This window comes from Neofelis nebulosa, chromosome 4 (genome assembly GCF_028018385.1).
Source record: "Neofelis nebulosa isolate mNeoNeb1 chromosome 4, mNeoNeb1.pri, whole genome shotgun sequence".
NCBI lineage: Eukaryota > Metazoa > Chordata > Mammalia > Carnivora > Felidae > Neofelis > Neofelis nebulosa.
Window position 1 is genome coordinate 58,155,214 of NC_080785.1, and position 13,613 is coordinate 58,168,826.

The window sequence follows — 13,613 nt, forward strand, 5'->3', positions numbered from 1 at the left end:
AAACAGCTTATATCATTAAAATGAATGAAAAAAAATTCTTAGGACATTTGTATATGATAATGATTTAAAATGTAACAGTTATTTGGTTCTATTGTTTTATGAGATAGATACATGCTGGAAATGATAAAAGAAATGGGAAAAAGAAAACTAAGAGCATTTTTTAAATTATCTTCACTGGAAGAGCTCAAGTGTTAATCTCAATTAATATGCTTCCTAGTATCTCCAAACAAAATAACACAGACAACTCTCAAAAGTGAATAACTTATATATTTGTATTCAAAATAATATTACTGCTACATGTGCAACATATACAATTTCCAGTTTTGTTTAAAAAGTTTTAGTCACTTGTCACTATGTACTTATATTGTACTTTATTTTGTATCAGTAAAAATCTTACTAGTTTCAACAATGACCCCTACAACTTTTGTGTCAGACACTTTATATTAACTAGTCTGAATGGATTATATAACAAGTATATGAGGTATATGATATTATCCCTAATTTAAAAGATAAGTAGACTGAGGTTCAGAGAGTTTCAGTAATTTACTAAGACTATACAGAGGAAAAGTTGCAAGACTGGATCTTGAATCCACTTCTTACTCCCAAAGCCAAACTCATAACCATTATATATTAACTTACACTTTACATTAATTACCAGTTTGATCCTCTTAGCAAATGTGTGAAGTAAGACTGGTGGTCATCATTGCTCCTTATTGAGGTTTATATAACTTGTCTTCAACTTCCAGCCCAGAACTCTCTCACTAAATACCATCAAGGTCTCACTTTGTTGGTTTCTGAAAGGCTGCACTGAGCTTGCTATCCACAGTGTAGACATATACTAATCATCTCCTCCTTTCATATTATACACATATCCAAAATCAATTAAGGAATCATAAAATATTGGGATATTATATATCATATAAGGAATCATAAAATATGCATCCAGAAACTTGTGGCTGAAGGCATACACATCAGGAGAAAATATAGCTTGGTGAAAATATATTAATCCAGGGATTTGTGAATGTTCAAAAAAAAAAAAAAAGTAAGGCAGAGATAGTATAGCTATTTTCCTTTATGTGAGCAAAAATGAAACTAAACCATAATGTCTTTTTAATTTGCTACTAGATACCTAGAGGATGGGCAAACAAAATACTATGAAAAATAGTAATGAAGGAAGGCTTGCATTATTACTACAATGACAGAAGTTTTAGTCAGCATTGGAAGAAAAAATTGTTCTGGCCCTAAATAGGTCTACATTTTGAAAACCAGAAAAATAAGGCATTAATTACTCTTGTTTCTTTAGTGATGTTATAAAGGCTTATTTAAGAAGGTCAAATAAAAGATGATAAATTGTCTTATATATAAAATCATTTGCTCTTGAAAATGCGTTGGGTACTTATTGCATACTTTTCTGAATAAGAAATCTAATCTTGCCCACAGTATAATATGGATCCAACAGATATAATTAAAATACACAAACCCATTCTAAAAATACTTGGATAAATTTTTGATCCCATGTTCATATTCACAAAGTATTATTTAGGAATAAAGACAAGTCCAAATATGCCTTTTGTTTGGGGCAACAATTTATAATATAACCTTGAGAATACTTTTTCAACTTTCCCTGCTGTAAAATATTTATAAAAAGTACTTACTACTCAGGTATGATCTGAATATTTTCTCTCCACAGCAACAAATATATGCTAGACTAATATAAGAAAACTATTGGTGATTGTGAGGAATTACTACAATAATGAGATGAAATGAATCATTAAATGCCTCAAAATTTACTAGGATTTACTGAGAAATGATGAAAAATCATTTCAATATTTTACTTGTTAAAATATATTATGAAAATTTATTTTCTATAAAGATTTAGGACCAATGTGTTTTCATTATAATGTTAAACAGCTTTAAATAAATCATATATTTGACCAGCTAATGTCACTTGTAATTATTTAGAACAGGCACTTGTGACAATTCTCTTGTCAAATGTGGTGCTTGACTAAAAATAGAATTGCCCAAAATCTTGGGACATTTGAAGTGACTTTTTAATGAAGAAAGTCTAAATGTTTTATTTTCAATTGAAAGTCACATTGCATAAAAGCTACCTGAGTCAGGGAAGCAAATCCTACTTTCTAGGATGGTTCATGCCCTGAACACAATGAACAGTTTCTTATGAGTTGAAAAGCAAGTGCACCTGCTCCCTTTCCTCACCACTCTGAATGTCTCTGGAATCTTCCCCAGAAGGAGAATTGGAATGAATAAGCTCCAAAGATCAACTAGAATCATTCCTGCCCAAAATACTCAACGCCTCGGAATTTGCCTGTGGCCCCAAATAGGAGGTGAAGTAGAGCTCTGGATCTCTATTTATCTATTTACTAGGCATATAAAAATGATGAAACTAGCTGCTGGACAATGGAGTAGTTTTGCCCTCTGTTGGCCCAAGAATTGTGGAGCTAGTTCACACTGATTAGCCTAAAGTGAGTAACTTCAGATATGCAGGAATGAAATTCTTGTACCATTGAAGAACCTTCACTTCTCCTTTGCTAACTTGCAGAATAGACCTGTCAGCCAGGGAGAACGGATGTCTCTGAGCCACGTGGCACTTTAAAACTTCCTTCTCGGCAGCTGGAAGAAAACAAGGGAATTTCCTCAAAGTATCCCTGCAGCTGCAGAATTTGGAAGACTTGAAAGTTAGAATATGTGGGCTGGTGGTGATCTCAGAGGCAACCCTTTGGATAGAACCTCATATATTTGGAGGATCTGAAACAGAAACTTCTCCTCTACTATAGCCTGCTGGGAAATTAGTATCCTTTATGATTAAATAATAGAGCAAATTTATAATCAAAGGCCAGTAAGCTTATAGGACATTCCTTGGAGCTACCAAACAATTTATTTTTACAAATCATATTGAATTATCTAGAGTAGTCTTATATTAATATATAAGAATATAAACATTAGATATTTAATATAGATATGCATCACATGTTCAAACAAGCAAAATTTTATACACCAATCCTATGAGGTACAAAGTATCGATCACAAGCAAGGCATTTTAGCTTTTAAGTCTATTGTACAATTTATTACTTTAGAGTTTGGGTATTACAAATGTGTTTTCAAAGGGACCTTAACAGTTATTGATTATCTTCACAGAACCATAAAATGATAGAAGAGATTCCTTAGAAATTAACACTAAAATAATTTTTAAGGATAGGACAGTTTACCAATCTCCTTCCTGCATAATTTTGACAAATTTAGAAAACTTAGAAAAATTTTCCTACAATCCTTGGTCTTCATCAAGTTTTTGGCTTATCTTTATGGTACTAGAAGCATATTATATTACTTTTTAAATTTACTAGGTTATAAATCATGTAAATCTATAATTATCAATTATTGAAAATGTCATTTTGTATGTACATGGGAATAGAGGTATTGATGTTCTCATTTTTGTAAAATTTTAAGACCTTTAAGACCTTGCTGCTGTAGTATATCTAGACCTTCAACACATTTCTTTAATGGTGAACTATGACCTACAGTGAAACTCAAGCATATTTGGAAAATACATGGAAAATTTTCAGCACCAAAGTGCTTCTAGGGAGGCTATCATACAGTACACGGAAAACATCCATTCCTACCAAGCATTAAAAACAGTTATCAGTCTTTCATTCCTTTTATCTTCATTTCAATTTAACTAAGTATTTCTTCACATGGCTTTGTTCATGCTTTCTAAAACCCTTTAGTGTGTTTGTTTAACTGAATCAGAGGGCTGGATGGTGAGGCCACGACTTCCCAATAAGATTTAATTATGAGTGCAGATATGAACAAGATTTAGACTATTAAGCCTTGCACTTCAAAAAAACTTTTAACATATTTTGCCTTTAAATCTTTTATCACCTGCAAAAATTAATTAAGTGCAGATGTAGCAGGTTCGCTTTGGATGCCAGGGTTCATTTCCTGTCTATGCTTTGTCAGACAACCTATTACACCTCCTCGTGAACTGGAGGCAAACCGAAAACGGGGCTCATAAATCACCAGTCAGTTTTCTTTCGCCCTTTCCTGGGCTGGCCTTTTGTATGGGGCAGATCTCCAGCTCATTATTCATGAATATACTATAGACAACATGCCAAGTGTCATCTGCATTTAAACAAACCATTTGTTAAACAAATTATAACTCTATTGTGTAAGAATGCATCACGTTAAAATGCAAGACTAATCTAATGCCTCTGACTTTTAATCACTCAAGGTTCCTGCCGGGAGTCATCCCAAACTGGCATACATGATCTGAGATCTTTCAGAAAGAATGACATGCTGACTTGTTTTAATAATACCACTGTTGCACAACAAGCAACATGATTGCTAACCAGGGGAAGTGGCCAATTGGTTACCAAAGCAACAGCATTCTTTCCAGCACATCTGACTATTTAAAGTCTATATTCTGCAGGGAAAAGTAAATTCAGGTTCTGTTGGGTTATTTTAACTGTGGAAGTATCAATTCATTTAAGGATCATAAAAGTTGCCCTGATCTGCGCCTTCTTCTCATTAAATTGCAGTTAACACCATGAAAGTGAAACGTGAATGTTTATGGTTTCAGAACTGCAATCCTGAATTTAATGAGTTTCCACATTCAAAGGATGTTGTTTGCAAGTGCTAAAAGCAAGACAACGTAACAGAGAAATACAAATTCATTCCCTTTTATCTAAAGTCAGTGAAAATGCAGCTCTGGCCAGGAATACATACCAGATCTACAATCAATATCTTGCTTATATTTAGTTGGTCTCTCAAGTATTTGGCGGTAATTGCAACTGAATTAAAAAAGCAGAACCCCCTGCGGAATAGAGAAGAACAGAGAAATAAGAAAGCAAATCAGCCAGGAAAACCATTATAAATAATGTTCAGAGCATTTTTTAAAATGCTATATGATCTCTGAAGCCATAAATCTGCTTCTAGGAGTACCTTGCAAGATTTTTCAGTCCATCTGCTAACAATTAGAGGCTTCAGAGACATGCACGGGGCAGGTGACCGCCAGGAACCGTGGCGCTTGGAGATGGGCAACAGTCCCTGGTACTTACATGGCTGTGGATTCTTCAGCATGATGGCCTGGGGGCCTTACAACAGCAAACCCATTCTGTAAAAACAAGACAGGTTTTCAGTGATCAGATATGGGAGGATGGCTTGGATCTCCATGTTCTACAGAGCATCAGGCACACATGAAAAGATTCAAGTCTGTAAGAGATTTCAGAGCCTGTTTTCTTGCCCCTATTGTCATTTCATAGAGTGAACAGAAACAATATATATGATCACATTTTCTCAGATCATGTCTCAAAAAGAAGGCTCCCACTGAGCCAGGGGAAGAACAGGGATTTGGGAGTTGTACCTAACTGGCAAATATGCAGGTCAGCTGTTACCCTAGCATGATTCATTTTCAAGAACAACTTCTTATTTTATGACAACAACATTGTACAGAGGGAGAAGAAATTCACTCTTCGTGCAGGTTTGGGTCAAAATTTTGAAAGACCAGGGAAGATCCAAAGTGAAAATTCTTTAGCCGGATTCTCTTAATGGTTATTTCCATTCCATTGTCAGCAAAATGATAAATTTATACTCACACACTCACATACACACAAAAGAAACGCCAGAAAGGTGAAAAAGAGAACAATGGAAAGCCCATATTTCTTCCAGTCTATAAATTTAGCTTGGATGACTGCCAAGACTTGCAACTTTATTGGATTCCCTAAGTCAATTTCTAGCCCACATTCTGGAATTTTATAAAGAATTCCAGGGCTGAGTAGCAATCAGATCTATCCATGATCAAGGAATGCCTTAACCTCCAGATTAGTTGGAATGCATCACGGAAAGCTGAAGTAACTCCAGCATGAAGGCAAGGAACTATAAATCCTTACAAAGCCAGCATGCTCAGAAAAATTGGGTTGCTTGATGTGAAAAAAAAATCATTCATCAGATGGTTCACACCACCTTTCACTTAAGTATGATTCAAGTAACATGCTCAAAGATATTTTTTTAATATAGAAACCTAAAACTTTTGAAATAATTTTAATACACCCCAGGGATTTTTTTTTCCAAATCTTACTGCAGTCATAAAGATAGTATCAAGACAAATAATTTATTCCTTAGGACTTTAAATATACATAAATTTACATAAATATTCTAGAACATTATGGTAACCAACATACAATGAGCTAATTTGCTATATATTTTGATAAGCATATAGATAATGATAATCTCAGAAGCAAATTAGGAGTCAAATCAATATCAATTACAAATGTAGACATGATGATAAACATACTTCCTATTATTGTTCTTAAGGTACTTACTATCGGTCTGGCAATAAAAGACTAATATGAGAGAAACTATTAATGAATAGTCAACACTAAAGAGACAGAAATTTTAAGATTGTAGAATAAGGCTTTAGTGTGCTATTGGACTTCTGGGGATAGATTATTAAGTACATATTATGATAAGTGCAAACATCCTGTTTGGAAAAACAGGATGAAAATAACAAATATGATACACGGCAATGTAATTAGCATGTAATGAATTTCTGTAACTGGATTCACAATACTAATAATCTTTGACAATTCAATTAAAATTAGTATGTTTTACAGGTAAAGGGCTACAAAGAAGAAAAAATTCAGTGATCAATATGAAAAAATATTCAACTAAATTATCAAATAAAAGCAAACTAAATCCTAACAGAAAAACATTTTTTGACCCAAGACATTGGAATTTTTTGCAGTACTCTATACTGACAATGCAATGGTACTTTATACCCTCAAAAATGCTGCTTAGAAGAAGATAATATAGCCTTTCTGGAAAATAATCCATCTTTATAGATTCAGAGCCTTTTAAAAACATTTACCCTTTGAATTACTAATATATTTAAAGGATTTTTGCCCTAAAGGTGTTATTAACTTTGTAGACAAATATTTATATAAAAGATAATGTTTTATTTACAACAGGAAAAAATGGGAATTATCTAAGTTAGGTAATATTAGAAGAATGCTTAAATGAACCATGGTACATCTATACCATGGAATATTATACAGTCATTAAAATGTTATTACGAATATTAAGTAGAACAGGAAGACATCAACTTTGGAAATATTAGTGTTAAAAATAATAGATACACTATGATATATCTGAGTGACGGTATCATGTGGGTTAGTTTAAATTTATAATTTCATATCTTTTCCAAATGTTTTTACAACAAACATTAATTATTTCATAATGAAAAAAAAATAAACCAAAGAGAAAGTTAAGAGATAGATTTGAATTGGTCTTCCAGGAAGAGCTGTGTTCACAAAGGTAAAGAAATTATTTAAAGGGTATTCCAGGCAAGAGGAAAAATATGAACAATGACTCAGAAGAAAGGATTTTAGAAAGTATTATATACAAATATTACACTGTAGGTTAACTGGAATTTAAATAAAACTTTATTTTTTTTTTTTTCAACGTTTTTTATTTATTTTTGGGACAGAGAGAGACAGAGCATGAATGGGGGAGGGGCAGAGAGAGAGGGAGACACAGAATCGGAAACAGGCTCCAGGCTCCGAGCCATCAGCCCAGAGCCTGACGCGGGGCTCGAACTCACAGACCGCGAGATCGTGACCTGGCTGAAGTCGGACGCTTAACCGACTGCGCCACCCAGGCGCCCCTAAATAAAACTTTAAAAAATCAAGTATTATGTACAAAAAAAAATCAATCTGAATAGAAGTCATGTTAAAAAACAAGATGGAAATAAAATCACATAAATAATTAACTAGACTATAGAAGAAAAGAAGCCAAAGAGAATCTGAATTCTATCTTCTCCCATTCAGCCAAATTCCTTGACAGAGGCATTTGCCTTTCACTTTATAATCTTCCACAGTAACCTCCACTATTCTGCTAAACTGCTTCTGAAACTGCTTGATTTGGGGTTGAAAATTATCTTCTTGCAAACATTTTCACAGTCATTACAATCCATCCAAAGCTTCCACTGTGCTCTTATCAACATTTTCCACATCTTTTCTGAGGGCCCCCCTTTCCTTAGCTGAAGCCTAGCAGGGCTGCTTCTTCCACAATTTGTTCAAATAGTAGCTGCTTCCTCTCTCACACCTCACAACCATGATGCAGTACTAGACAGAGCTGGTGTCTGCATGTTCTCCTTGTGTCTCATGGCTGCTTTAAAAGTATAAAGCCTGCTGCATCCACCCCCACAATACTTTCTTGTAAAAAAGGATTAGATCACACACAGAGAGAAGAGATAAACACAGTAAGATGACTGAAACTGAGGCCTGTGGCAGTCTGGCTCCCTTTGCCTCCTGTTACATTAGAGGAAGTATTAGTCCTCCTAAAATCTATTTTACCACCTGTAGTTAGGATCCCACTCCCTCTTACGTTTTCACCATCATTTATGTTTTTCTCACTATCATATTAAATTCATATTAAGATTCCAAATTATACACACACACACAATTGAGATTTAAACAAGCTCGTTTCCACCATCTTGAAAATAATATATTATATATATATATATATATATATATATATATATATATATATATGTTAACCAAAACTATACAAATATACACATTTATACAATATACTATATACCTCCACTCCACTGATCCCTCCAACTGCCACACTTCTCTTCCCTTTTAGCAAGCAAAATTTTTGAAATGGTGGGCAACCTTTCTGTCTCCTTTTTCCTTATCCTCACCTCTGCCTCAATTACCTACCTCTAATTTATTTTCCACTTCCGTAGTCCAGTAAAGACATTTTTACTAAGGTTGCCAATGGCTTCCATGTCACTAAATCCAAAGATATTGGTTATGCTTTCAGCCTACCTGGACCCTTTCAGCTTTAAACGCTACTGGCTATATATTCCTTTCAAAAACACTCTCTTCTCTTAGCTTTCATGATTTCATGTTCTCCAGGTTTATTTATCTCTCTTTCCATTTCTTAATCAGCTTCCCTTGAATGTTCATATTCCTCAGCTTGCCCTTTAAATAATGAAAGTACTCAGGACCCAGTCTTAGACTTCTCTTCTCCTCTTTCCACGCTGACTTCGGAGGCAATGCCACCACTTTTGTGGATTCAGTCACCACCCATCATCAGATACTTCACAGATTTATATTTCCAGGGTAAGCCCTGCACTGAACCAGACCAAAATATCAGTCCACCTACTCAATATTTTCACTTAAATACTCACTTGAAAGTTCACTTCAAATTCAATACATCCAAGATCAAACTTTGGATCTTCTCTAACCTACCAATGATACCGTGATTCATCCAGTGGCTCAAGACAGAAGCTAATGAGTTATCCTAAATGGCTCCCTCTCCCTAGTCTTCCTCCATTTATTTTTAACTCATGACCAATTCCTGTTGATTTTACTTCTAAATATCACTCAAATCTATGTACTTACATCTCTATCTACTCCTTGAATATTCTGCCTTTTGAATTTCTGCCTTTCTCTCCATCAATTCTCCAATAATTATTTATTGACTTCAATATACATACATATAGACACTTGATTTCTCAGTTCTCTGACTCCTCATCATCAGTGACTCCATCTTCCATTTACAGTCATACTACTAGACTTTGCCATTACCATTGAGACATCTACTCCATAATCTTAGTGTCAAACATACAACTCTACTACAATCCTATTTTCCAATTAATGCCCCAACTGCACCAAGACTTTCAATCCACTGATTTTATTTAACTTTTGCTATTCACCATTCATCCTTGTCACCATGTTCAGTTCCCTCCTTATCTGGTTAGAATTCAGGGCCCATCAATATATTCACTTCCTTGCAGGTATTTTCAGATATCTTGTCCCCCTTTTCCTCCAATTTACTCCTTTGGTGTATTAGTCTGCTCAGGCTACTATAACAAAATACCACAGGCTGGAGGGCTTAAACAACAGAAATTTCTCTAGTTCTGAAGGCTAGAAGTTGAGATTAAGGTCTGGCAGGGTTGGGTTTGTGTTGAGAACTCTTCCCAGCCTGCAGATGTCTGACTTTTTCCTAGAGTCCTCATGTGGACTTTCTTCTGAGTGTACATACACAAGGACAGAGAGAGAGAGAGAGAGAGAGAGAGAGAGAGAGAGAGAGAGAGAATTCTAATCTTTTCCTCTTCTTACAAGAACACTAGTCCTATTAGATTAAGGTCTCAACACTATGACTTCATGTAGCCTTTATCACCTCCTCACAGACCCTTTCTTTATATACAACCTAGCAGGGCTAGAGTTTCAACATTATACATCTGGGGGGCACAAACATCCAGTCCATAAATACTTCTAGTTACTTTGTCCCTTTCTTCCTTCAACATACTTCCCTGATAAATAAAAATATGATAAATAATAATTATTGTGGATTATTATTATTGCTAATCTAATCCTAACAACTCTTGCAGGGAGATAACATTATTATCTTCATTTCATGAACGAGGAAATCAAGGCATAGAAAGATGAAAGAACTTGCTTAAGGTTCATACCTAGGCAAGTGACAGAGCTGGGAGTCCAACCCAGAATATCTGGCACCTAAAAACAAGCATTTAAAACTAGGAACACTTGGGGCGCCTGGGTGGCGCAGTCGGTTAAGCGTCTGACTTCAGCCAGGTCACGATCTTGCGGTCTGTGAGTTCGAGCCCCGCGTCAGGCTCTGGGCTGATGGCTCGGAGCCTGGAGTCTGTTTCCGATTCTGTGTCTCCCTCTCTCTCTCTGCCCCTCCCCCATTCATGCTCTGTCTCTCTCTGTCTCAAAAATAAATTAAAAAAAATAAAAAAATAAAACTAGGAACACTGTACAATCTGGCCTTTGCTCACCTTTTCAGCTTCATCTTGCACCACCATCCACTTTGCTTTCTCCACCCCAGCCAGTGGCTTTTTGTTTCCTCCAATAAGCCTGTTTCCCCTAGCCACAGGCCTTTGCACATGCTCCTACTTTGGGATAGAATGTCTTCCACTTATGTATTCTCTCCATTCACCCAGATAACACCTCCTTACCTGCACATTTCAGTTCTAACATCACTTCTGCAGAGAAACCATCCTTGAGCCTCAGTAGGTCAGCATCAGTTTCCTGTGTAATATGTACTTAGAGATCTGCCAACCCTTGTTTCTGAGAACTTGTCTTAGTTTGTAATAATATACCTTAGTGTGGTTATTTGTTTTATACTTTTGATTACTGTAACTTATATAATTAATGCCCCCACAGTGGGGTCACTCCTATATGACTTGGATCACCATTTTATCATCTAGATTTACATAGTGCCTGGCAGATAGCCAGTGGTCAGTAAAGAATGATCAAATAAATTTGTGAATAGATACCATTATGGTCCTTATCTCTGGCCATTCCTTTGATCTGCTCTTGCTGTAAGTTCTTCCTTATCTCAAAGATTCCAACTTTTCCATCCCAGCTTTTTGTGGGAAGCTGCGTATTAAGACTTGAGAGCATCGGGGTGCCTGGGTTGCTGAGTAGGTTGGTTAAATGTCCAACTCTTGATTTTGGCTCAGGTCATGATATCATGGCTCATGAGTTTGAGCCTCATGTTGCCCCCTGCACTGACAGAGCAGAGCTTGCTTGGGATCCTCTCTCTCTTCCTCTTTCTCTGTCCCTTACCCTCTCTCTCAAAATAAATATAAATAAACTAAGAAAAATAAAAAAAAAGATATGGGAGCATCTTCTTTCTTAGAAACACATAAACTATTTTGTTCCTTACAATTAATGGAGTCTGTGATTTGATGAACTATTGTACAAAAGTGGTTTAAAATGACACTAGTTTTCTGACAGAAATCTTGGATTTTCACACTGGATTATGAGCCTCTTAACAAGGAATTTGTTTTGTATTTTTCTGTACCCTTTATTTTCTGGCAAAAAGATTTTTTTTAATGTTTATTTATTTTTTGAGAGAGAGACAGAGTGTGAGTGGGGGAGGTGCAGGGAGAGAAAGAGAGAGATAGAATCCGAAGCAGGCTCCAGGCTCTGAGCTGTCAGCACAGAGCCTGACATGGGGCTCGAACCCACAAGCCACAAGATCACGACCCGAGCAGAAGTCAGACACTCAACTGACTGAGCCACCCAGGCGCCCCATGCAAAAAGATTTATGTATGGGATACCACTTGAACCAGGGTTTTCCTTGGCTCAAAAATATATATAATGGGGCACCTGGGTAGCTCAGTTGGCTAAGTGTCCGACTTTGGCTCAAGTCATGATCTCATGGTTCATGAGTTCAAGCCCCACTTTGGGCTCTGTGTTGACAGTTTGGAGCCTAGAGCTCACTTCATCTTCTGTGTCTCCTCCACTCTCTGCCCCTTTCCCGCTCATGCTCTGTCTCTGTCACTCTCTCTCTCAAAAATAAACATTAAAAAAATTTTTAAAAAAAGAATATATGTCTTCAATGAATATTTCTCAATGAGCCATTTTAATAATTTACATTCATAATTCAAAAAATTCAAAAGTCTACTAGCCTCAATAACATTAAAAACCTATATAAAGGACTCAGATGATCAATTTATTATTTTCTCATCTAATGCTAACAATAATCATTTTCATTTCATTATAAAATAGTTTTCTCAAAACTTGAAGTTCAAATAATGTCTTTACTTAATGTCCTTTAATTTTTGAGCATCTCAGATTATAGTAGTAAAACCTACACATTTCATATCCTTTTGAATTTTCTACTTTACTTCATGAAAAAACTCCTTGATGTGTATTTTATTCAGTTATGAAGATTAAGTAATCTAAGCAAACAAATGCTGAAATACTTTTCTGTAACTTTGTATCAATTTAATGGAGATGTATTTTATCTTAAGAATCTGATTTTAAAAATCTCTTTCAAGTTTTAAATTCTCTTCAATCACAAACATTACTAATCATAGAGTTTTGGCAATATTTTAGTCACTAACAGCAACGGTGTTTCCAGAGTGTACTCATCCATATTTTTACTATTGTTGTTGTCTGGATCAGTATTGTGGATGCTTCTCCTTGGTTAAAGAGAAGGATGTGTTCTCTGATGTCATCATATGGGGAAATGCAGGAGACTATCTGCTCCCATATATAGTCATGGAAAGGGAATCTGTGACATTGTCTATATGTAAAACTGGATTTGAATGAGAGGGAAAAGAATACAATCATTTTAGACTATTGTCTATTTTCATAACAGATGACATATTTATTTTTATTTTCTGGTCAAATTTCTCAAAATGCCAAACTTTGTAAATTCATTATATGCACAGTGAAACCCTCCCCAGGCAGTAAGCAAACCAGTAGAACCACATTAAAGATTTGGGTGTTTTGTTTTGTTTTGGTTTTTTTTTTACCTCACCTAACCAAAGTCAAATTCTTCTACATAAGCTCAGTTTGCCCTCACATGGATGGTAAATGAAAATTTGGAAAATGTAAAACAATCTGATCCTTTTATTTGTTGCATTCATTACGATGGTCTCATGAACAGAAATGTCTATTTTTATTTCTCTAACATCCTCATGGCCAAGTAGGTATGTGATGGATAGTAAGAACCATTAGTAATTCCAAATTGTATAGAGTAATTTAGGTTTCAGAAATCATGGTAAATAAGGGCCTAATGACAACTGATGAGGGTAATGTAGAAAG

The 13,613-nt window shown here is 35.4% G+C and overlaps 1 protein-coding gene across 11 annotated transcripts in view; it reads right to left on the bottom strand.

The window, feature by feature from the left end:
• The window catches only part of HDAC9 (histone deacetylase 9), a 938,649-nt gene that overhangs the window by 195,216 nt on the left and 729,820 nt on the right, over positions 1–13,613 (bottom strand). For all 11 annotated transcript variants that reach the window (XR_009260421.1, XM_058724883.1, XM_058724881.1 and 8 more), the window contains 2 exons: positions 5,073–5,128; positions 4,741–4,828 (listed from right to left, as the gene is read on the bottom strand). Coding sequence is in view for 10 of the 11 variants with exons in the window: in XM_058724883.1 (XP_058580866.1) it covers positions 4,741–4,828; positions 5,073–5,128 (144 nt within the window). In the remaining variant the exon portion in view is untranslated. The remainder of the gene's footprint in view (positions 1–4,740; positions 4,829–5,072; positions 5,129–13,613) is intronic.